At 37.9% G+C, this 26,214-nt stretch overlaps 1 protein-coding gene and 1 pseudogene across 2 annotated transcripts in view; one reads left to right on the top strand and one right to left on the bottom strand.

Moving 5' to 3' along the window:
- The window catches only part of HPGD (15-hydroxyprostaglandin dehydrogenase), a 48,810-nt gene extending 44,187 nt beyond the window's left edge, over nucleotides 1–4,623 (bottom strand). The window contains exons 1-2 of one of the 2 annotated variants that reach the window (XM_027837470.1): nucleotides 4,217–4,623; nucleotides 3,532–3,655 (exon numbers count right to left, since the gene is read on the bottom strand). In XM_027837470.1, coding sequence (XP_027693271.1) covers nucleotides 3,532–3,655; nucleotides 4,217–4,309 — 217 coding nt within the window. In that variant the 5' untranslated portion in view covers nucleotides 4,310–4,623. The remainder of the gene's footprint in view (nucleotides 1–3,531; nucleotides 3,656–4,216) is intronic. The other variant, XM_027837471.1, reaches the window with a different exon arrangement.
- Nucleotides 4,308–26,214, top strand: part of LOC114024457 — a 65,451-nt pseudogene continuing 43,544 nt past the window's right edge.

The following is a 26,214-nucleotide window of genomic DNA, read 5'->3' as shown; positions in this document are numbered from 1 at the left end:
TCTGATATAATTTTCTTATTTCTTGATTCAGATAGCACTTGTGGTACACAGTAAGTGGGACTTTGCAATTTTATGTGCAGCTATTGGTTGCCAAGCAATAGTTACCAGTATATAGTACTTTAGACTAGTATATAGTACTATATATATAAAACCTTCATATATATATATATATATATATATATATATATGAAATGCATGTATGTATGCCAGCATATATAGGTTTATAAAACATTTTACAAATATTATCTCATTTAAATCTCACAACAACTTTGGAAGATAGGTGCTATTATTATCCTCTTTTTATAGATGAGAAAACTAAGGCAGACAGACCTTAAAAGGATGGAAATCATATTGAAAGAAAAACACAGAACTTGGTATATTACAGGACCCAAGTTTGAATCCTGCCTCTGTCATTTATTCTCTGTGACCTTGAGCAAGTCACTTTCCCTCTTTGGACCTCAGTTTCCACATCTGTTGGATTAGGCGCTGGATTAGATGGCCTCTGAGATTCTTTCTACCTCTAGGCTTGTGAGTTTATAATTCTACAGAAAGACAGCAAGAGAGCTAGATTTCAGACAGATTCTTGGACACTTACTAGCTACGTGACTTTGGCCAAATCACAACTTTGGGTTTCAGTTTCTTCATTTGCAACATAAAATTATTTTTCTAAGCAATTTTTGAAGTCCTGTCCAGCTTTAAAGATTCCAATGAAATTGGAAGCAGCCACTTTATAAACTGTCCTGGGCAGCATTAAAAACAAAACAAAACAAAATCCCTTACATTATTATACTCTTTCAGTGGTCATTTTTTGAGGGGGATAGAAGGGGAAGCAGACTCCATGAAATGTTTTCCTTAGATAGAGATAAAAGGTTGATGTATCATCAACTCTCAAACATTTTACATGAAGCTTTACCCACACCCAGGATAACTGCCCTCTTCTACTTAGCATACAATCTGGTCACCTCCCCTGCCCAACACCTATGCCCTTGGACTGGTAAACTAATTTTAAATATTGGCACAGGTAAACCATAATTACAAGGAAAAGGTTCAGGACTACATATACTTTCTTAAAGTCAGGTCAAAATGTAATGCATTCTAAAGTCAGGTCAAATGGTTACGTATTAACCACAATGCTGACTGTATTTACTGTATGCAAGTCTACTGAGATGCCTATTACCCAGGACTCCGAATAAGCCAGCATCATGCAATGCCACAGTGCCTAAGATGAGTAAGTGTTGTTTTCGATTTATACATTCATCTCATTTCTGTGTTGCCTCCCCCCCAATCAAATCACTAGTTCCTTATTTTGTAACTTGTTAGCACTTTCAGAATACAACTCTAGGACTTCTTTAAAGCCACTTCCTCTTGGTATGTGAACACTCTCATTTATATCACAAGTTTTTCTCATTCTTTCATAACAGAATGGAACATCTTCTATTTTTATGCTGTCAGACAACTGACCAGCCTAGCCCAGAATTTTGACCATAGCAAAGGGAATAAAGCATGGAGGCATGATGCTTTCCATGGCAAAATCCTCCCATGTTATAAATGGCACACTAGAGAACCCTTTCTTCTCTGTCACCACAAATCGTGGAACTACAATTGATGCTACCTTAAGGCAAATAAAGTTTGTTTTTCAAATCTTTCTTCTTGGGACCTCTCCACCCCTCTTCAATAAGCAATCCATACCCTTTCATCAAGTCTTGGACTCTTGTAGGACCTCCTCCTGGTGAGGCACTTCGTCCTGAACCTTTAACTCATCTCCACTAAAACCTTATCTCTAAGCCACATCCCTTCTAGTTCCCTGGATGGTTATTTAAATAGATGACTAACTCCTGGCTAATGTCCTAGCTTGCTAAACATATCCATTTTCTTGGATAACAGAATGTGTTAGCATAAAATGGTTGATTGGCTAGTGGGTGAGATGATTTTAAGCAGGTTAGAGACCTCCTAAAGCATGCTTAGGTAGGTCCCTGGAATTGTAAAGTGCCATAAAAATGTCAGCAGCTGAGAGTAATGACACAGATGGCTAGCCCTGCTGGAGGTTTATGTAAGTCATCCTCAAAGTTGTTATTTGTGTCCCATAAAACTTCTTGGGATAACAAGCTGCAAGAGCTTACTTTCCATTGTGTGAAGTACAGATTTCCTAATGTGTAAAGGGTTACCCCTCCAGATCTCATCTCCTTAAGACTTCATAAATTCTCTTTCATAGTCAAAATTTGTTCTCACCTACTTATGATGAGTTAAGTTCCATTTTTAAAAGTTTGTCTAAGTTATTTTGTAAATATATCACAGTTTTTAATTAGTAAGAGAAGTTATAGTCTACATATTCTGCTTTTAAAAAAATTATATATATACACACATATATATACATACACACATGTACATATACACATATATCTATGTACATGCACACACATATTATGTATATGTACATGTGTATATTATATATATATCCCCTAATAGATTTTTGGTGTCAAATCTAGCCTGACAACACCTGTGTGATCCTGAGTAAGTTACTTAATCACTGGGACCCTGAATTCCTCAACTGTAAAATGAAGGAATGGAGCAGAATGGATTAGATAGGCTTTTGAGGTCCCTTTGATTCACATCTCTTCCTCTCCCTTATATAGTGGCAAATATATACTAGTTTCATTTCTGTCTATTGACTTATAACTGTATTACTTGCCCCCAATTACTGGGGCCTCCCAAGTCTTCATGTCTGCTTGGTATATTTCAATTCAATATTGGCACTGACTTTTCACAAGTAGATTGACCTATTTTAAGTTGAAGTGACAGAAACAGGAAAGCTTTGAGGAAAGTTTGATAGAGATTTTTTTTTTCAGCACTGAGTTTGCAGTTATTAGCAAAAGACAAATTAGATAAATGCAGCAATGAAAGAGCCAGAGAATATCTGGTTCAAAGTACATTGCATGCAACTGACAATGATCCTTGAACTCATATTCTAACACATAAAGGGGGGGGGCGGAAACAACACTTGCATCCTCTTTTAATTCTCTATTAACTATTTTGGAGCTTTCCTGAGAAATTTGTATGACGGTTCCTCTAGAATCTAGACCCATATGGGATCTCCGCCCACAGTTGAAGAAGCGCTGAAGGGGTCGTGAGCGGAAAAAGTTTAAGAACCCTACTCTAGATTCCTCTAACTTAAAAAGTATCACCTGAGATTTCAGTCCTTTAGACTTACTGAACAAGGACAACAAAAACACATGTACAAAATTCTTTAATACACAAGTTTCTAAAACAAAGAAAAAGAACTTGTCCATATTCTTTGCTTTTCCTAAGTAATGTAACTATTGATCAGAACTTCTTTGGTGGGAGAAACTCAGGCTTCGAAGCTTTATCTGCTGTTGATCAACAGTGGGCTGAACTCCAGGAGGCTGCTAAATTGCGCACGTTGGCTCACCAACACCGTCCTGGCTCCAGGTCGTGGCTGATTATGATTGCCTTTCTTGTTGACAGATTCATTCCCCTTCGCATCGCACACCTCACCCCCCAGCCTTCCTTTACCTCTCAGTTGTTCCTGATCTGCTACATCACACTGAAGAAACAGCGTCTTTTGAGGCTCGAATAGCTCGTCCAGGGCAGCTTTACATTTTTCACCTGCTTCCAGATTTAGATCCACCAGTGCTACCTGTTGAGAACATAGTGTGTTGTGTGTGTGTGAGTGTGTGTGTGCGTGTGTTGGGAGGGCAGTTTATGAGGCGAGCAGATAAACAGCAGAAGGGAAGGCGTCAGGGGCACAAACTTAGGCATTCAATTCTGGAAGGTAATCACAAGCTCTCTGCCCCTACTAAACACTAAAGCTTCCAGCCCAAAGTAAGGGAACCCTTGCCTGGGACTAATAGATGACATTAAGGTAGCGCTTTTAAGTTTGCAAAATGCTTTGGGGAAAAACTATCTCTTTCGAATCGTTCTCAGTTGCACCCTGGGGCAACCGTGTGGCAGAGTGAGGGGAGGCAGTGTGTGATGGTGGTACTTGTCCGTGAGGACCAAAAACGGGTATGACTTATCTGTCCTGATCTCTCCACTGCCTCTTAGACCTTCAGTTTCCCCAGCTCTCCCTCCGGCCCCGAGACCTCCAGTTTTTCCCAGCTGCCCCTTCAGTCACCCGGACCCTCATTTTCTCCATCATGCTCCACCCTCCCTCCAGTTTCTCCGTCCGGCTTCCCTAGCCCCCTCTTGCTCCGCTCACCTTGGCGCCTTTGTGCAGAAGCTCTTCAACGAAGGCTTTCCCTATGCCCTGCGCTGCCCCCGTCACTAGCGCCACTTTGCCATTCACGTGCATGGTGCCCAGCTTCCCTGAAGAGGCGGTGAGAATGTGAGCTCGGTGGGCAAGCTCCGAATCTCCTTCCCCCTCTCTGAGTTTACAGAGCTTTTTATTATGCTCTATAGCCAGTGGGCGGGGATGAAACTGTCAAACCCCTGGCCCCGAGAAATCTGCATCTGTGTCACCTGCCCTAAAGCGCGCTGCGACTCGGCTAAGCGACCGCAGTGAATTCTCTCCCGTCTTCCTGCTTTGTTCTTTGCCAGTCTGTGCGCCAGTCTCTCCTCTGACTAACTAACTGCACAGCTGTCTCCAGGGTTGACAGCGGAGAAGTCTGACCTGGGAGGAGAAAGAGGAGGAGGAAGTGTGTGTGTGTGTGTGTGTGTGTGTGTGTGTGTGTGTGTGTGTGTATGCTTGCTGTGCCTTGATAACCATCACCAATAAAAGGATGGCAAACGGGAGCCCGGGGTCCTTGGAGTATTCACTAGAAAAGGATCTTTAGGGTACCCCTGCTGTTCTCAGTTTCCCAGAAGTGGTCATTTTTGTTGGATTTCCACTTTAAATGCTCCTCTTGTAGAACTAGGCAACTAACCTTGTAAGTTTTCTTCTCCTTGGCTAATGAAGTGCATACACAGCTCTCTTCCACTGAGAAGGAAGGGTTTCTGTTTCTGGTAAAGCTTTTGCAGAGATTTAAAACCAGGCATGAAGTGTGAAGTGAAGTGTGTTCCAATTGTGTAACCTGGAATCACATTCTTCTAATCCTTAGATCCAAAATGTGATCTAATTGTGTAACCTGGAATCACATTCCTCTCACCCTTAGATCCAAAAACACTGTTGGAAACCTGTGGTCATTCTCGATCCAAAGTGTTATCAATTACATGCCACCTTGAGGGCTCTTTCAGAGAATACAGTCGGAAAATATGACAGCACCTGGAAGGGTCTCAGAATTGTAAAAGCTGCTATTTGGAATCCAGTTCCTATTTACCTCCCTAGCTGGAGGGGATATTAAGAACTGGAAGAGGTCCCTGTCCTGCAGTTGGAGAGATAAGATATGCATGAAACAATTAGAGCCAGTACACAGAGCATTAATCAATGAATTAATCCACAGGCATTCATTAAGCACCTGCTATGTGCTAGGTGCTGATGCAATAAAAACAAAGATGAAATTATCTCCACCCATAAGGAGTTTAAGTTAAATAGAGCCGTACTGGGATGGCTTATTTCAGAAATTCTTAAATGGTGATCTGTGAAGTTGTTTTTTGTTGTTTGTTTAATATTTTGATAACTATTTCCTTTGTCCATTTTAAAAATAAATTTTATATTGATAGCTTCAATACTGATATTGAACAGCTATCTTGATACTTTGTTTTTTACATTGCCTAAATCTCTCCTGTATTCCCCATGATAATTGTATTTTAATATAATTGGTTTCATTTGCAACCCTGTGTATTTTCTGCATTTAAAACTATTATTTTGAGGAGCTCATAAGTTTAGCCAAAGAGGTCCATGATACAAAAAAGATTAAGAATCCTTGGCTTATTGGAAGAAGTGGGACTTCATGAAATTCAACAATCATTTATTGAGCACCTACTATCTCGGAGACACAGTGCTGGGGATACTTACAGTGTGCCAGATACTCTTGTGCTATGTGTCAGGCAAGGGTCTGTGGATACAAAAACAAAGCAGTAGTCCCTGAGCTCAAGGAGCTTGCTTACATCTTCTTTAAAAATTCAATAGGATTTAGTTGATGCCGGTATTTCAGTTAGAGGAAACAGGATGCTGGGACATTGAACTGACTAGAGTGATAGATAGCTTGGTTTTTTAGAGGAAGACAGGGTTGAAGAGATGGAGTCAGTCCTTGATTACCAGATAACGGAATTTGGTCACAACTAGTAGCAAGTGGGAAGATGAGGGAGGTTCTACTAGGAAGGCTCATCTGGTAGTTTTCTACAGGATAAACTAAAAGAAAAAAAAAACTGGTTGTAGGTAGGCTAGTTAGGAATTTAGTGTAGTAGTTCACCGATAAAGTGGTGGGAGTCTGGCCTAGGATGATGGTGGTGTGGAGGTGATGAATTGAAGATACTTTAAAGGAAATACTGGCAGGATTTAATTACTGACTAAATGTAGGAATGAAGGTGAGAGAGTGGAAGAGGATTCCAGTTTTCAGGGCTAGGTAACTGGAAACCATTGCTGGAAATTGGGAAGGGTAGTTGGTTTAAGTTGGAATGTGTTTGTTTTGGATATGTTGGTGGCATATCTGAGATGGCCGCAGAACATTAAAATGTTGAGCTGGAGGTAAGATGAAATGTCATGGCTGGAGATGTAGGATTTGGATGCAAAATGGAACATAGATCATTTACTTCAATCACCTTCTTTTATGGAAAAGGAAACAGACCCACAAAAATTGAATGACTTTTACCTCAACAGTAACTAGAAGAGATGGGATTTGAAAACAGGTCCTCTGAAAATTTAGTATTCTTCCCATGATACGATTGTGCCTTAAAATGGAAATGAGGATAAATATAGAGAAGGAACTTTCTGAGCCAGAGAACCCAGGCTCAAATCCTAGCAATGTTTACTTATTACTGGAATGACCTGCAAATCATTTAACCACTCTGGGTCTCATATCCCCCGTTTATAAAATGAGGGGGATCCATTAAGTGATTTCTAAGATTCTTTCCACTTCTTTATCCTGTGATTTGAGTTCCAACGCTGTGAGGGTGATAGTTATAGATTTGAGAGTAGGTGAAAGAGGAGTATTAACTCTGTAGTAACTGGGTGCCTTCTCACCTTTCCAGTCTTCTTACGTTTTATTCATCTCCACTTACTTCCTGATCCAACTACATTACCCTACTTGCTCCTCATCTCTGCCGTCTATTTCCACTGGCTCTGCATCTTGTTTAGAATTCTCTCTCCCTATCTCTGCCTCCTGGTTTTCTTCAAATCTTAGCTCAAATTTTACTTTTGCAAGAAGTCTTTATTTCCTTCTCTCCCTTACTGTTAGTGACTTCTTTCTAAGATTACCTTTCCTCTATTCCCTGTGTATCTTGTTTGTATATGGTTGTTTACAAAACCTTCCCCTATTAGAAGGTGAGTTCCTTCAGGGCAAGGACTGTGCTTTTGGCTTTCTTTATATCCCCAATACTTAGCGCAGTGCCTGATATGTAGTAAGCACGTAATAAATGCTTTCTAACTGAAATGTTTGTTAAGCAGAGGTTTGGAGGAAGAGAACCTTGGAGAATCTAATCAGAAGTCAGAAGGAAAAAGAGGAACCTGCGCAGAAGATAAAAGATAATTACAGTTTGGTCTTCCAGCAGCAAAAAAAAAAAAAAAAAAAATTAGGAAAGTACAATATCATGACAGACAAAGCATATGACAGTTTCAGGAATGAGATCAGTTACCACAGACTTCAAAAAGCATTAGTTTAGAGAAAACACCATTGATTTGGCTAGATTGTTGTGAGAGCAGCCTTGATAGAATACCAAGGACAGAAACTTTATTTTTAGCATGTCAGAAAGTATTTAATAAAGAGAAAATTATAAGATGATTGATCTTAGACCTTTAGAGGTCAATAATTCCAATTCACTCATTTTACAAATGAAGAAACTCAAATTTAGAGAGATTAAATGAACTGCCCAGGGTTATACAGCAAGTGAGTGCCTGAGGCAGAATTCACACTCAAGGGGCAGCTACGTGCCACAGTGGATAGAGCACCAGGCCCAGAGTCAAGAGGACCTGAGTTCAAATGTGGCCTCAGACACATAACACTCACTAGCTGTGTGATTCTGGGCAAGTTACTTAACCCCAACTGCCTCACCAAAGAAAAAAAAAATTCACACTGAGGTCTTCCTGATTCCAAGACCAGTATTCTATCCACTATTCCACACAGCCGCTCAGAATGAAATGAAAAGGGAAGTTGTGGTTATAGACAACTTGCACAAGAAGTGTTGGGGTAAGGGACTGATAAAAGAGTGTGTTGTAACCAATAGAATGTTATCCTAGGATAGGGATCTAGACTAGATCAGAGATTTTATTACTATCGGAACTTCCAGATGAGGATACTGCCTCTACTAAGCAGCTTCCTCTTTAACTTGCAGTAGTAGAGGATTGCCTAGGGCATTGAGAGGTAGTGACTTGCCCATGGCAACACCGTGTGGTAAAAGTGATATTTGAACCGAACTCTTTCGGACAATGCCAGTTCTCTAACCATTACATAACCTGATCTCTCAGCTATCTAGCTAATTTTCTCAGACAGAGAAGACTACTAAAAAAAAAACCATAATGATAAATAAAGACAAATGATGACAAGGAGATCAAAGATATCAGAGGATGCGTTTTTCATAAATGCAATCTAAAGTTAACCAAGGGCATGTTTTACTCCATCCCTGGAGATTCACGGGAGGCAAGGGCTGTTGAGAAATTATTACAGTTGCTGAACTTTCTCAGATATATTCAAACACAGATGTTCCTTTTGTGTTTGTGTGTGTGTGTGTGTGTGTGTGTGTGTGTGTTCCCCCCATAATGATATTGACAGTTCATAGTCCCACAAGTGTTGTATTTTTATTTATTTATTTATTTTTGGAGGCCTTCAGGGTTAAATAATTTGCCTATGATCATATGGCTAGTAAGTGTTGGAGGCTGGATTTGAACTCAGGTCTGTGCTCTGGCCACTGAGCCACCTAGCTACCCCCTATTCCCCATAGTGTTTTAATATTTACAATGCCTTTTTTTTCTTCTTCTTATCACAATCCTATGTAATAGGGAACTACATGTTTGATTATCTGCAATTTACAGATGAAAAATCTGAGATTTACAGAGGTTAAGTGATTCTGGCTCTAAATCTGTGGTCCTACAATCATGCAGCTGGGAAGTATTTCAGAAGGTAAGACATGCTGATTTCTATTGATTTCAAGTCCAATGCTATTTCCTCTCTACTGCCTTTCCAAATGAATAATAATAGCTTCCAATTACATAGTTGTTTAGTCAATAAGAGTTGGAGAAATTCAGTGCTGGTACATTAAAGTCTCTTCCTCTCTAATGTATGTTATTGTTCCTTATCACTTCTGTGATAATAAAATCTAAAGTATTTGACATTTGCTACATATCCATAGGGGTTTGCATGTTATGTAGCCTGAAGCAATAAAAGTTAGAAGTTACTCATCCAGTAAAAGTACACCCATTCACTACCCAGCTGCTTTTGATACATATCTTACCGTTTCTACTTGCAAAGATTTATTTGGCATTCAAATGCAGGTTGTGTTTAAAGTCCTTCCTTCATAGTGACTCACTATTAACTTCACTGCAGTGACGTCAAAATGGGTGTTAATCCTCACAAAATAAAAAAAAAAATTCAGTGGGTTGGTTATTTGTCTGAAAAAGAATTTCTGGCAAAACCCAAGCAACAATTTCAGGGGATGAGATAGAAGGGGATGGTTGTCTTCCTCACTCAGGGAAGGAGTGCTCAAATCATTGAAACCGTAAATACATTGAAATTTTTGAATAGAGGCATTTGACAAAAATCCATTTAAATGTTATAAATATTTTGGTAAAATTTTAAAAATATTACATATTTTAAATGCTTTTATATTTTATATATGAATTAAGAGGTAATACAGCTTAGTGGATAGAGCTAGGAAGATCTGACTTCAAGCTTCTACTCTGTCACATACTGGCTGTGTTAACCCGGTCAAGTCACTTAACCTCTCACTGCTCTAGGCAACTCTCTTAAGACTGTAAATTGCAGAGAAAGTGCTGGTCTCCATTGGTAATCAGTGTTCCCCATACCAATGGAATCATGGGTAGTCTCAAGCATATATAGGTCAACACAGAATTAAGTTTTTGTGGGGGTATAATTAGTTGGAAGAGACCTTAAAGATTGTCTAGTATAAACCTCTTGTTTTGCAAATGAGGAAACTGAGACCTAGAGAGGCTAAGTGTGGTACATTTTAAGAGTTTTTTCCCCAGATATATACCTAGTCTGGTGTTTTACCTAAGAAATTTGACTCTTTTAGACAGTTAGATGGCACAGTGGATAGAGTGTTGTGCCTGGGGTCAGGAAGACAGCTTCCTAGGTTCAAATATGGCCTCAGACACTTACTAGTTTTGTGACCCTGGGCAAGTCACTTAACCCTGTTTGCCTCAGTTTCCCTATCTATAAAATGAGCTGGAGAAGGAAATGGAGAACCACTCTAGTAACTTTGTCAAGAAAACTTCAAATGGGGTCACAAAGAGTCAGACATGTCTGAAAAACAACTGACAGAGAAGAATTAACTTGACACTTTAGGCATCACCTTATTAGCATGTTCATTCATACTTTACTGGGGGAAGTGTAGGTTTTTCTTGTGGGACATCAATGAGGAAGGGAATAATATTCTTTCTAAATGAGTGGAAGTGAAGATCTTAGGCTCTTAGATCAGTATTTGTTAATAATAGCATTGCTTTTTTTTAAAAAAAAATTCGTAGAACTGTGATTTCATTGGTGTTCCACCAGTGAAGAAAAAAAAAACATCTCTACAATTTACTGTTTGAGAGAATTGCTTGGGTGAATTGGGAAATGAATTGTCTACTACCGCACAAACAAGCCCTCTATATCAGACCCATAACTCTTTAGGCCAGCCCATTTATAGGGGTGATATGAACATATATGCATGTGAGAAAATTAGTTGTCCCAAATATTTCTTTTTTGTCAATATACATTTATTTGTTTATTTTGTTTGTTTTGCACTTGATAGTATTTTTTTCTGATTATGTGTATAATTTTTATTTATTTTTATTTTATTTTATTATTTTATTTATTTATTATAATTATTTTATTTATTTTTAAGATTTTTAGTTACAAATTCTTCTCCCTTCCTCCTTTCCCTCCTCCCTCCCCAAGAGAGCAAACAATCTGATATAGGTTATACATGTACAATCATGTTAAATATATTTCCACATTAGTCATGTTGTGGAAGAAGAATCAGAACAAAAGGGAAAAACCATGAGAAAGAAAAAACAAAAAAAAGTGAAAATAGTATGCTTCGATCTGCATTCAAACTCCATAGTTTTTTCTCTGGGTGTGGACAGTATTTCTCATCATGAGTCTTTTGGAATTGTCTTGGATCATTGTATTGTTGAGAAGAACTAAGTCTATCATAGATGATCATCATACAATGTTGCTGTTACTATGTACAAAATTCTCCTGGTTCTGCTCACTTCACTTAGCATCAGTTCATGTAAGTCTTTCCAGGTTTTTCTAAAATCCACCTGCTTATCATTTCTTACAGAACAATAGTATTCCATTACAGTCATATATTACAATTTGTTCAGCCATTTCTTTTCTACCACAAAAAGAGCTGCTATAAATATGTTTGTACCTATGGGTCCTTTTCCCGTTTTTATGATCTCTTTGGGATACAGCTCTAGTAGTGGTATTGCTGGATCAAAGGGTATGCACAGTTTTATAGTCATTTGGGCATAATTCCAAATTGCTCTCCGGAATGGTTGGATCAGTTCACAACTCTACCAGTAATGCATTAGTGTTCCAATTTTCCCATAATGCATAGTGTTTCCAATTTCTCCAACATTTATCATTTTCCATTTCTGTCATATTAGCCAATCTTATAAGTGTGAGGTGGTACATCAGAGCTGTTTTAATTTGCATTTCTCTAATCAATAGTGATTGAGAGCATTTTTTCATATGATTATAGATAGCCTTAATTTCTTCATCTGAAAACTGCCTGTTCATGTACTTTGACCATTTATCAATCGGGGAATGACATATTCTTATAAATTTGACTCAGTTCTCTATATATTTTAGAAATGAGGCCTTTATCAGAGACAGTAGCTGTAAATTTTTTTCCTAGGTTTCTGCTTTCCTTCTAAACTTGGTTGCATTGGTTTTGTTTGTGCAAAACCTTTTTAATGTAATATAATCAAAATTATCCATTTTGGGAGTAGACTCAAATATTTTATATTGTCTATATTTATTTTAAATGAGATTTCTCTTTCTATCTCTTGGTGCTGGATTTTGTTGGCAATATATAGAAATGTTGATGATATGTGTGGGTTTATTTTATATCTTACAACTTTGCTTAAGTTATTGTTTAAAGTAGTTTTTTAGTTGATTCTCTAAGTATACCATCATATCATCTGCAAAGGGTGATAGTTTTGTTTCCTCATTGCCTATTCTAATTCCTTCAATTTCTTTTTCTTCTCTTATTTCTAAAATTAACATTTCTAGTATAATATTGAATAATAGTATTGATAATGGACATGCTTATTTTATCTCTGATCTTATTGGGAATGCTTTTAGCTTATCCCCATTACATATAATGCTTGATGATGGTTTTAGATAGGTAACTGCTTATTATTTTAAGGAAAGCGACATTTATCCCTATGCTCTCTAGTGTTTTTCTTTTTTTAGTAGGAACGGGTGCTGTATTTTGTCAAAAGTTTTTTCTGCATCTATTGAGATAATCATATGACTTCTGTTAGTTTTGTTATTAATATGGTCCATTATGCTGATAATTTTCCTAATATTGAACCTGCCCTGCATTCCTCTTACAAACCCTACCTGGTCATAGTACATTATCCTTGTGATAAATTATTGTAATCTCTTTGCTACTATTTTATTTATTTTTTTGCATATTCTTTAGGGAAGTTGGTTTATAATTTTCTTTCTCTTTTTTGGCTCTTCTGGTTTAGGTATCACCACTATATTTTGTCATAAAAGGAATTTGTGTCAGAAAAGGACTCTGCCTATTTTTTCAAATAGTTTATATAGTATTGGAATTAATTGTTCTTTAAATGTTTGGTGGGATTCACTTATAAATCCATGTGGCCCTGTAGATTTTTTCTTAGGGAGTTCATTGATGGCTTGCTCAATTTCTTTTTCTAAAATGGGATTATTTAAGTATTTTATTTACTCTTCTGTTAATCTGGGCAATTTGTATTTTAGTAAATATTCATTCGTTTCACCTAGATTGTCAGATTCATGGGCATACAGTCGGGCAAAATAGCTCCTAATTATTGTTTTAATTTCCTGTTCATTGGTGATGAATTAATTCACTCTCTTCATTTTTGATACTGATAGTTTGGTTTTCTTTTTTTTTTAAATCAAATTAACTAAAGATTTACTACTTTATTGGTTTTTCCATAAAACTAGCTCTTAGTTTTATTTATTAGGTCTATAGTTTTTTTTTACTTTCAATTTTATTAATCTCTCCTTTGATTTTCAGAATTTCTAATTTGGTATTTGATTGGGGATTTTTAATTTGTTCTTTTTCTAGCTTTTTTAGTTGCATACGCAATTCATTATTCTCTTCTTTCCCTATTTTATTCATGTAAGCATTTAGAGATATAAAATTTCCCCTAAGAACTGGTTTGGCTACGTCCTGTAAGTTTTGGTATGTTATTTCATTATTGTCATTCTCTTTGATGAAATTATTGATTTTTTTTCGTTATTTGTTGTTTGACCCACTCATTCTTCAGGATTAGATTATTTAGTTTCCAATTACTTTTTAGTCTATCTTTCCATGGCCCTTTATGACACATAATTTTTATTGCATCATCACTTAAGAAGGATGCATTGAATATTTCTGCCTTTCTATATTTGATTGTGAGGTTTTTAATGCCTTAACACATGGTCAATTTTTATGTAGGTGCCATGTACTGCTGAGAATAAGGTATATTCCTTTCTATCCCCATTCAGTTTTCTCCAGAGGTCTATCATATCAAACTTTTCTAAAATTACATTTACTTCCTTAACTTCTTTTTTGTTTCCTTTGTAGTTAGGTTTATCTAGTTCTGAGAGGGGGTGGTTGATGTTTCCTACTAATATAGTTTTGCTATTTCTTTTTGCTTAACTCACTTAACTTCTCCTTTAAGAATTTGGATGCTATATCATTTGGTGCATATATGTTTAGTATTGAGATTACTTCATTGTCTATGGTATCATTGTCTATGGTATCATTTAGCAAGATGTAGTTTCCTTCCTTATCTCTTTTAATTAGACCTATTTTTGCTTTTGCTTTGAGATCAGGATTGCTACTCTTGCTTTTTTTACTTTAGCTGAAGCATAATATAGTCTGCTCCAGCCTTTTACCATTACTCTGTGTGTATCTATCTCTCTGCTTCAAATGTGGTTCTTGTAAATGATATATTGTAGGATTCTGGTTTTTAATCCACTCTGCTACCCGCTTCCATTTTATGGAAGAGTTTATCCCATTCACATTTACAGTTATGATTACTAATTGTGTATTTCCTCCCATCATATTTTTCCCTCTGCTTATACTTTTCTCTCTCCTTTCACCCTGCTCCTCCTCACCAGTGTTTTGATTATGACCACCACTTCCCTCAATCTGCCTCTCTTCTATCAGATCTCCCCTTTCTTTGCCCTTTCTTCGTATACTTTTCCCCTTCCTTTTGCTCTCCTTTCTATCAGGCCTTCTTTGCTTTACTTTTGCCTTTCCCCTCCTACTTCCCTATAGGGTAAGATAAATTGCTATATCCAACTGAGTATATATGTTATTTCTCTCTTTTATCCAAATCCAATGAGAGTAAGGTTCAAACAACGTTAACCCTCTTCCTTCTTTCCCTCTACTACAATAGGTCTTTTGTGATGTAATTCTGCCTCCCCCTTCTCTTCTCCCAGTACAATCCTTTTTTATCCCTTAATTTTTTATATCATCACATTAAAGTCAACTTATACCTATACCCTCTATTTATGTATACTCCTTCTAACTGTCATAATAGAGATACTAGAGTTATTAGTATCATCTTCCCTTATAGGGATGTAAACAGTTTGACCTTATTCAACAACATTTTTTTTTCTCTCCTGTTTACCTTTTTATGTTTCTCTTGAGTCTTGTATTTGAAGATTGAATTTTCTGTTTAGCTCTGGTCTTTTCATCAAGAAAGTTTGAAAGTCCCCTATTTTATTGAATGTTCATTTTCTCACCTGAAAGATTATGCTCAATTTTGCTGGTTGATTCTTGAGTGTAATCCAAATTCTTTTGCCTTCTGGAATGTCATATTCCATATTCTTTAAAGTAGAAGCTGCTAAGTCCTGTGTAATTCTGACTGTGACTCCTTGATATTTGAATTGTTTCTTCCTGGTTGCTTGCAGTATTTTCTTCTTGACCTGATAATTCTGGATTTTGGCAACAATATTCCTTGGAGTTTTCACTCTCAATAATTCTTTCAATGATTATTTTACCCTGTGGTTCTAGGATATCAAGACAGTTTTCAATGATAATTTCTTTTCTTTTTTTTTTAATTTTTAACATGTGTTTTTAAAACTTTGGGTTACAAATTTTCTCCCTTCCTCACTCCCCACCCACCCTCATTGAAAAGGCAAGCATCTCAATATAGGTTATAGATGTGTAGTCATGCTAAACACTTCCATAGTAGTCCTGTTCTGAAAAACTAAGTATATTTCCCTTCATCCTATCCTACCCCCCATTTATTCTATTCTCTCTTTTGACCCTGTCCCTCCTCAGAAGTGTTTGCTTTTGATTATCCCCTCCCCCAGTCTGCCCTCCCCTCTATTGAGCCCCTGCTCTCTTGTCCCCTTCTCCCCTTATTTTACTGTAGGGTAAGATAGATTTCCATATCCCATTGTGTATATTATTCCCTCCTTAAGTCAAATCCTATGAGAATAAGATTCACTCATTCCCTCTCACCTTCCCCCATTTCCCCTCCACTGTAAAAGTCTTTTCTTGTCTGTTTCATGTGAGATATTTAACCTTCTTCTACTTCTTCCTTTCTCCTTCTCCCAGCATAATTAATCCTCTCTCACCCCTTAATTTTATTTTCCAGATGTCACCCTTTCATCTTCCACTCACCCTGTGCCCTCTATCTATCTATTTATCTACACATATATATAATTTTTTTCCCTCCCACTACCCTAATACTGACAAAGGACTCATGAGTTACAAATATCATCTTTCCCTGTAGGAATGTAAACAGTTCAACCTTAATAAGTCTTTTATGATTTCTTTTTCCTGTTTGCCTCTTCCATGTTTCACTTGAGTCTTGCATTTGAAGGTCAAATTTTCTATTCAGCTCTGGTCTTTTCCACAGGAATGTTGAAAGTCCTCTATTTCATTGAATGACCATTTTTTACCCTGAAGGATTATACTCAGTTTTGCTGGGTACGTGATTCTAGGTTGCAGTCCTATCTCCTTTGCCCTCTGGAATATCATACTCCATGCCCTCTGGACCCTTAATGTAGAAGCTGCTAAATCTTGTGTTATCCCGATTGTGTTTCCACAATGCTTGAATTGTTTCCTTCTGGCTGCTTGCAATATTTTCTCCTTGACCTGGGGATTCTGGAATTTGGCTACAATATTCCTAGGAGTTTTCCTTTGGGGATCTCTTTCAGGAAGTGATCAGTGGATTCTTTCAATTTCTATTTTGCCCTCTGATTCTAAAATGTCAGGGCAGTTTTCCTTGATAATTTCTTGAAAGATGATGTCTAGGCTCTTTTTTTGATCATGGCTTTCAGATAGTTCAATAATTTTTAAGTTCTCTCTCCTGGATCTATTTTCCAGGTCAGTTGTTTTTCCAATGAGATATTTCACATTCTCTTCTATTTTTTTCATTCTTTTTGATTAGTGTTACAGTGCCTTGATTTCTCAAATTGTCCCTATCTTCCAATTTCTCCATTCTAATTTTTAAGGAAGTATTTTCTTCAGTAAGCTTTTGGACTTCTTTTTCCATTTGGCCAATTTTGCTTTTTAGGGCATTCTTCTCATTGGCTTTTTGGACCTCTTTTGCCATTTGGGTTAGGCTATTTTTAAAGTGTTATTTTCTTCAGTATTTTTTGGGTCTCCTTTAGCATCACTCTCAGTTTTTCCTCTACTTCTCTTACATGCTTCTCAAAATCCTTTTTGAGCTCTTCCATGGCCTGGGACCAATTCATATTTTTCTTGGAGGCTTTGGATGTAGGAATTTTGGCTTCGTTGTCTTCTGGTTATATGTTTTGATCTTCTTTGTCACCAAAGTAAGATAATATAGTCTGACTCTTTTTGGGCTGCTTGCTCATGATCTCAGCCAATTATTTGAGTTATAAACTCTTTCTTAAGGTAAGAATCTGTTTCCAGTGTGGAGAATGTACTGTCTCAAGCTTCAGGAGTTTTGTGCAGTTGTTTTCAGAGCTACTTCTAGGGACCTATAAATTTTCAGTTCTTCCAAGGTGCTGTGATCAAGGGCAAGGTGTTTACTGCTTTCCTGGACTGTGCTCTGGTCTATGAGTACTCTTTTCTGTCTTGGAACTGTGAGGAGGGTTTCCTCTCCACAGCCACTACAAGCTCCACCACACCAGCGCTCCTCCTTGTTCCAGGACCACCACCCAGAATTGTGACCCAGATCCAAGCATGGGCAAAGCAAGAGATTCCTGCCTCAGCACAGGCAAAGAGATCCCTTAAATCCCCCTCTGATCAGCCACTCGATTCCTCCTCAGTCTGTGGGCCGGAAGCTCAGGAGGCAGCTGTGGCCCGTGCTCTGGACTTGTGGCTGACACCTAGCTTCTCTCTCACCGCAGTCACAGACTTTTCCCACTGACCTTCTAAGTTGTCTTTGGTGTTCGTGGGTTGAGAAGTCTGGAAACTGACACAGCTGTCTGTGATTCAGTCCTCTGAAGCCTGCTCCAGGTTCACTGAGGCCTGAGCACCCAAGCCAAACTGCGCTCCTCTCCCCGCCTGGTGTGATACTGATCAACCATTCAAGCTGTCTTTGGCTGGAAATTTGTTTACTCTGTCTTTTTGTGAGTTCTGCTGCTTTAGAATTTGTTTAGAGCCATTTTTATAGGTATTTGGAGGGGTTTGGGGGAGAATTCAAGCAAGTCACTTCTTTTACTCTGCCATCTTGACTCCGCTCCTGATAATTTCTTAAAAGATGCTATTCAGTCCAATAATTCCTAAATTATTTCTCCTGGATCTTTTTTCCAGGTTAGTTGTTTTTCCAATGAGGTATTTTACATTTTCTTCTATTTTTTATTCTTTTGATTTTGTTGGACTAATTCTTGATGTCTCATGGAGTCATTAGCTTCCACTTGCCCAATTCTAATTTTGAAGGAATTATTTTCTTCAGTTAGCTTTTGTACCTCCTTTTCCATTTAGCCAATTCTACTTTTAAGAGTTGTTTTCTTCAGTCAATTTTTGTCCTTCCTTTTCCAAGCTATTGACTTTCTCTTGCATACCTCTTATTTCTTTTCCCAGTTTTTCTTCTACCTCTTTTATTTGACTTTAAAATCCTTCTTGAGCTCTTTCAAGAAGGCTTTTTAGGCTTGAGAACAATTCATATTCCCCTTCGGGTTTCAGATATAGGTATATTGACAATGTTGTCTACTTTTGGGTTTGTATTTTGATCTTCCCTGTCACCATAAAAGCTCTCTATGGTCAAGGTACTTCTTTGCTTTTTGTTCATGTTATTTGCCTATTTCTTGGCTTTTAAAGTTGAGCTGTACTTCTGTAGCACTGGGGGCACTGTCCCAAACTTCTTGTGCTGGGGCCCGGGGGCCTGGTTACTATCTTTGTGCCCTGGGGCCTCAGGTACTGGTGGCTTGCCTGCTATGCTGTGATGGCCCAGCCGTTGTGCCTGTTGTGCCAGAGCTCCAGGACTGGCAATTTGCCTTCTGAGCTGGGACTGTAGGCCTCATAGCTGGCCTATTGTGCCACTAGCCTGCTGAGCCAGGACTGAGGAGCCTCAGTTGCTGATCTGTGCTGTGGCTGATTTACTCAGATACCGTCTGGACTGGGCTGCACTGCTCTTTTACCCAAGTGAGACAGACTTCTCTTGAAGTCCTTCTAAGTTATCTTAAAAGCTGGAAAATTGTTGCACTCTGTCTTTCTTGTGGTTTCTGTCTCTGCAGAATCTGTTTAGAGGCTTAATTTAATGTTTCCTAGGGAAACTAGGGAGAGCTCAGACAACTTCCTGGCTTCTCTTAGCCATCTTGGCTCTGCCTCCCCAAATATTTCTAACTATTGAAGTTTTATGGTTCTCTTTTAGCACTAAATATATGCTAAATTCCTTCACTTATTCAGTACTCAAATTTCATGCACAGTTTTATTTTTTAATGTAAACCCGTAGTAAAGTGGTTGCTACAAAACAGTGAAATTCTCAGTAAATCAAAAAAACCTTTGTGCAATTATCTAAAATTTCTTGCTCAGACGAGGTTATTGAAGAAATAGAACAGACTTGAGAAATGTGAAATTAGATTCTAGTTAGCAAGTTAGCTTGAGGAGGCATTTTAAACAGTTTAAGTTTGGAGTTCAGAGGAATATGGGAAAATGTAGAAAAGCAGGTGAGAGAGGGCTGATGTCAGAAGGAAGGGTGACATCATTTCTCATGGTTGCTCTCTATTAGGCCTGGGTGAGACAATTTTTCCTGTTGGCCATAGAGATTAATTAGCACTTCAAAACTAACTTTCGCAGCAAAAGCCTTTCTCAGGCTAGCAATGCCTCTGCCCATGGCCTGTTGAATTGTTGAACAGAAATTCTCCCTGGGATTTCAATTTGAGGAAGTACCTATGGCAGCTATATTTACTTAAAACCTGGTTCACCCATGATTCCCTGGACTACATTTTCATCACTGCCTCAGTAGTCTTCTTACTGGCAATGCCTCTACCTTTGGGGCTTCTTTCAATTGTTGAATTACTCACTGGAACCACCATTTGAGGAAATACCCATGTTCGCCTTTGAGGGGGCAGCTAGGTGGTACAGTGGATAGAGTGCCTGGCCTGGAGTCAGGAAGACTCCTCTTCTTGAGTTCAAATGTGGCCTCAGATTCTTACTAGCTGTGTGACACTGGGCAAGTCACTTAACCATATTTATCTCAGTTTCCTCATCTGTAAAATGAGCTGGAGAAGGAAATGGCAAATCACTCTGGTATCATTGTCAAGAAAACCACAAATGCAGTCACAAGAAGTTGGATACAACTGAACAACAACAAAGGCATCATCCCTATTTCCCCCTCTCCCCCTATCCCCACACACTTTTCAGCTCCATTTTATGTTATTTTCCCCCTATTAGAGTATAAACACCTTGAGGGCAGGGTCTATATTTTTTTCTTCTTGTATTTGTACTCCCATTGTTTAGCATGGTACCTGGAACTTTAAAAGTAGTCAATAAATGCTTTATCTAGTTAAACTGAAGAGTCCTGGAGGGTCAGGACAAAGTATGTAACTGGGATGTATATATTGAAAATTTCTAAGTCTAGAGCATATCCTCCCTGTGAACATCTTAGTCTTAAGATGTAAAGACTTAAGTTTTTCTATTTCCATTTTCAGTAAAACTCTCCTTCTTCAAGTGTTTCATTGGTTCTACAGGCCTATTTTATAGTTACCTATAACAAAATTAGAATATTCAGGAACAAAAAGAATGGGGATAAACTGTGTCATTAGGAAACTGAGATAGGTCTTATTATATGGGGAGGCAGAGTGATGACAAATAGATAGCCAGTATGATCCACCCATGCCTCAGAGATGTCTGGAGAAAACAGAAGGCATTCAGTGGAACATCTCAACTTGTGGAAGGACTTTGACATGAGTATACCTGGATGAGCCAGGCATGAAAGGGTTGTGATCTGTGCTTAGAGGGCTTCTTAGAAGAAACTACCAAAGTTATACAACCATTTGACTATTGAGAAACCAATTCCCTCACTTGAAAACTGAAATTTGACCTTCCCTTTATATGTAATTTTTACAAATTATACTTGTTTCTGTTTTCTCTAGCTTAAACATTAGATTTTTTTTTTTTGGCAGTGGAGGGGAGGGTAGACTTTTTTTAACAATAAGGTTCTTTATCATGAGGGAAATAAAGAGCTGGCTGTAAGGATCGATTTGTTTGGTTTTTAAAATTGTATTCTTTGCATGAGATGTATATAACATTTGTTCCATTACCCCATTTTTTTTAAAAAATGGGAATTAGTTAGTATTTTAGAATTTTTGCCTGAACAATCTTTTTGGAATGGTATTGTGTCTCTTTTTTTGTGTTTGACTATATGGCCCTGGATAAGTCACTGATACATTCCTACTTAAGTCAGTTAACCTCTTAATACCCTGTGCAACTCTTCAAGACCATAAGGAATAGATAAGTTTCTGAACCATAGACAAGCTGAAGGAGTTTTCAGACTAGGAGTTAGTTACACCAGTGAAATCACAGTGTAAGTCTTTCACTCCCCAACAAGAAAAAAACAAATTGGCACAAAGAAAATTGTAATTCTTGAGAAAAGAGAAAGGTTGGACAATGCTTTTCAAAGTACAGTGGTAACTGGGAAAGTAGAGCCCACGCTTCCTTAATTTTATATGCTCCCGTGACATTCTGACTGAACAAAATGCAGATCACAGGTTTTCAAACGTCATTCCCAATTATTTTGTTCACAAGAGGCCTTCTGGAATCGGGTCAAGTCAGTCTCATCCATCCAGTTTTTACTCAGGTGTTTATGTAGAAATATCTGCCGAGGCTGAAATAAATGTTTAAATGTTCATCATTTGCATATGTAGCTAATGTGTCACTGTTGCTCTTAAGAATTTCTTTGAACTAATGACTGATACTGAAGCCTGCTTTGCCTTTTTGCCCCTGATGCCATTGCAGGATAGCCCTCTGAATTCTTTTACTTAAGACCCCGTGTAGAAACATATGTTACTATGTGTCAGGAAAGGCTAAACAAAAGCACTCTGACCTTTGGCCAGGCGTCAATTCTTTTAGACTTTGCACAAGCTCTTATAAACAATTTCCTGAAATACTTGATGAATTCCTAGATTGTAAAATCCTTTCATGGGTTTCGGAATGTCAGGTTGTTTTTTTCCTTTCCCCATTGGTATTCATAGATTTAGAGCTAGAAGGAAGGAACTTTAGAGGTCAATAAGTACAACTCACTTTTCTTTCACAATGTGTTAAAGTTTACAAAACATTTTTGTTGTTGTTATTTGGTAATTTCAGTTGTATATGATTCTTCATGACTCCATTTGGGATTTTCTTGGCATAATACTGGAGTGGTTCACCAATTCCTTCTCCAGCTTATTTTACAGATGAGGAACTGAGGCAAACAGGGTGAAGTGACTTGCCCAGGGCCACACAGCTAGTAAGTGTCTGAGGCCTGATTTGAACTCAGGAAGATAAATCTTTCTGACTACAGGCTGGGCACTCCATCCACTGTGCCATCTAGCTGCCTGGTATAAAACACTTTATCTATCTCATTTGAACCTCATAATAATCCTGTGAGGTATTATAGTTTCTATTATCCTCATTTTATATATGACAAACATGTCCAGAAAAGTTAAAGGACTTGCCAGGGTCACATGGCTAGTATGTGTCCAAGGTAGGATTTGAACCCACATCTTTCAGACTCCAAGTCCAGAGCAAGTAAGAGAAGTAGAGGAAAAACTGGGAAGAGAAATGAGAGTGATGCAAGAAAATCATGAAAAACAAGTTAACAGCTTGCTAAAGGAGGCCCAAAAAAAATACTGAAGAAAATAACACCTTAAAAAATAACCTAACCCAAATGGCTAAAGAGGTCCAAAAAACCAATGAGGAGAATAATGCCCTAAAAAGCAAAATTGGCCAAATGGAAAAGGAAAGTCCAAAAGATTACTGAAGAAACTACTTCCTTAAAAATTAGAATAGAGCAATTGGAAGCTAGTGACTTTATGAGAAATCAAGACACTGTAAAACAAATCCAAAAGAATGAAAAATTAGAAAACAATGTGAAATCTCTCATTGGAAAAACAACTGACCTGGAAAACAGATCCAGGAGAGAGAATTTAAAAATTGTTGGACTATCTGAAAGCCATGATTAAAAAGAGCCTAGACATCATCTTTCAAGAAATGATCAAGGAAAACTGCCCTGATATTCTAGAACCAGAGGGCAAAATAGAAATTGAAAGAATTCACCCATCTCCTCCTGAAAGAGATTCCCAAAGGAAAAGTCCTAGAAATATTGTAGCCAAATTCCGGAGTTCCCAGGTCAAGGAAAAAATATTATAAGCAGCCAGAAAGAAACAATTCAAGTATTGAGGAAACACAATCAGGATAACACAAGATTTAGCACCTTCTACATTAAGGGACTGCAGGGCATGGAATAAAATATTCCGGAGGGCAGAGGAGATAGGATTACAACCAAGAATCACCTACCCAGCAAAACTGAGTATAATCCTTCAGGGGAAAAAAATGGTCATTCAGTGACATAGAGGACTTTCAAGCATTCTTTATGAAAAGACCAAAGCTGAATAGAAAATTTGACTTTCCAATACAAGACTCAAGTGGAACATGAAGAGGTAAACAGGAAAGAGAAATTGTAAGAGACTTATTAAGGTTGAACTGTTTACATTCCTGCATGGAAAGATGATATTTGTAACTCATGAGCCCTTTGTCAGTATTAGGGCAGTTGGAGGGAAAAAATTATATGTATGTATATATATGTAGATAGATAGATAGATAAAGATATAGATAGATCTGGGCACAGGGTGAGTTGAAGATGAAGGGGTCATATCTGGAGAATAAAATTAAGGGGTGGGAGAGGATTATACTAGGAGAAGGAGAAAGGGAGAGATAGAACGGGGTAAATTATCTTACAAAAAAAAACAGAAAAGGCTCTTACAGTGGAGGGGAAATGGGGAAGGTGAGAGGGAATGAGTGAATCTTATTCTCATAGGATTTGACTTAAGGAGAGAATAACATACACACTCAATTGGGTATGGAAATCTGTCTTACCCTACAAGAAAATGGGGGGGGGGAAGGGGACAAAAGAGTAGGGGGATGATAGAGAGGAGGGCAGATTGGGAAAGGGAGTAATCAGAAGCAAATGCTTCTGAGGAGGCACAGGGTCAAAAGAAAGAATAGAATAAATGGGGGGGCAGGATAGGATTAAGGGAAATAGAGTTAGTTTTTCACAGCATGTCTACTATGGAAGTGTTTCGCATAACTGCACATGTATAACCTATATTGAGTTGCTTGTCTTTTCAGTGAGGGTGGGTGGGGAGGGAGGAAGGGAGAAAATGTGGAACCCAAAGTTTCAAAAACACATGTTTAAAAAAATGTTTTCACATGCAACTGGGAAATAAGAAATGCAGGAAATGGGGTACAGAAATCTATCCTGCCCCACAGGAAAATAGAAGGGGAAGGGGATAAGAAAAGGGGGGGAGAGATATCAGGGAAAGCAGACTAGGGGAAGGGGTACTCAGAATGCATTCCATCTTGGGGTGGGGGAAGGGGCAAGATGGGGTGAAAATTTGGAACTCAAAATCTTGTGGAAGTAAATGTTGACAACTAAAAATAAATTTATTTATTAAAAAAAATAAAAAAAATAGTGTACTGACTCTGGAGTCAGGAGCTGAGTTCAAATGTGGCTTCAAGCTTACGAGCTAGTGATCCTAGCCAAGTTACTTAACTCTATTTTCCTCAATGTCTTCATCTGTAAAATGAGCTGGAGAAGGAAATGATAAACCATTATAGTATCTTTGCCAAAAAAACTCCAGATGTGTTTGTGAAGAGTGGGACATGACTAAAAAATGACTGAAATATTTTCCTGTTGAGTTTTTACTGGCAAGCATATCCATGTAGTTTAGAAACTCAAAGAAAAACATAAAGAATACTGCGTCACTAGCCTCAGCACACAAGGTGGAAAGAGTAATAAGATGGTTCTCAATGGCATATAATGGAATGGAGTTAGTAACCTGAGCTCAATCCTATCTTTAATCCCAGCTACTTTTGTGACCTGTTTATTTAACTTCTCTGGACCTACCTCAATTTTCTTTGATGAGGAGAGCAATGGGTTGAGTTTCCTTCCACTTATTCTATCAAATTCTATCAGATTCTATCAAGAATTTATTCTAATGAAGAGTTTCCCAAACAACCTGATAAGATTACTTGGTGGGCCATTGTCTGAAGACAGTGGATCAGAATCAGTTAACTAGTAGTGATTGGCTGACTATGGCTCAGTTATGCTTCTTTATGGTCTATAAATAATAAACTAATCTGATTCTCCGGGGCTCTTGGTTCCTGGGTACTTTTTGCCTTTTCAGTTGTACCTTTTTCCAGAGTATAGCACAGAAGGTTGTAATACAAAGAATGATGTACAAAAACCTCTTTGAGACATTGTCAGAAATGAAGAAATCTACAGGTGATCGGCAGAAAATGTGTTAGAGTTATTCAATTATGCCAAAAGATGGTGGGTAGGTTGCAGAGCAGAAATATCAGTATGGATAGAGGGCCAAGTAACAGAGTTGATATTAAGGAAGTATAAAAGGACAATCAGAAGGCTGAAAAATTTTGCAAGGTAAAGCAAATGGTTCAACTCTTTGTAAAGTGATGGAAGCAGACATCAATTTTGCTATTTACTTGGATTTGTGCTCTCGTTACGATAGGGAATGATTGAGGTTTTTCGTTCCCCAATATAAATCTGAATGACAGAACTGGGAAATTGAAGATATTCTAAGGGTGATTCCTGCTTAGTCATGGATTATATTAGATAACATTTGAGATTGCTTCTATTTCTGAGATATTATGAAATGGCCAAGAAAGGAGGTAAGAGGGGATAAATTAGATGCAATTGAGCTATACAAACTTATCACTCTCAGTGACCCCACACTATCTGCTTCTGGGATCTTGACGGGATATCTTCCCCTGGGGGCTCTGAAACATATTCCTAAGGTGATAGAAGAGAATCTGAGAATTATCTTAATAGAGATTTTGCCTAACCTTCTCTGAATTACCACCATGTTACTACAGACTTGCCCTTCTAATAAACTATCTGCTCTGGGGGAAGTGCTAAACACAGATAACTAGAGCACGATGGATTCCTGAGGTGAGATTGGGAAGGAAGAAAATTCAGACACAAAATATGATTACTCTCCTGGCTGTCTTCCCATGAATGACTGAACCCCTGGGCACACAGAGAAAGGCCTACCTAGAGAGTTGTTTTCCAGAGAACTTATATTTTGTAGA

This window comes from Vombatus ursinus, unplaced genomic scaffold, assembly GCF_900497805.2.
Source record: "Vombatus ursinus unplaced genomic scaffold, bare-nosed wombat genome assembly UNPS02014821.1, whole genome shotgun sequence".
NCBI classification, from domain to species: Eukaryota; Metazoa; Chordata; class Mammalia; order Diprotodontia; family Vombatidae; genus Vombatus; species Vombatus ursinus.
The sequence above is the reverse complement of the archived record's forward strand: the minus strand, read 5'-3'. Positions and strand labels throughout refer to the sequence as shown.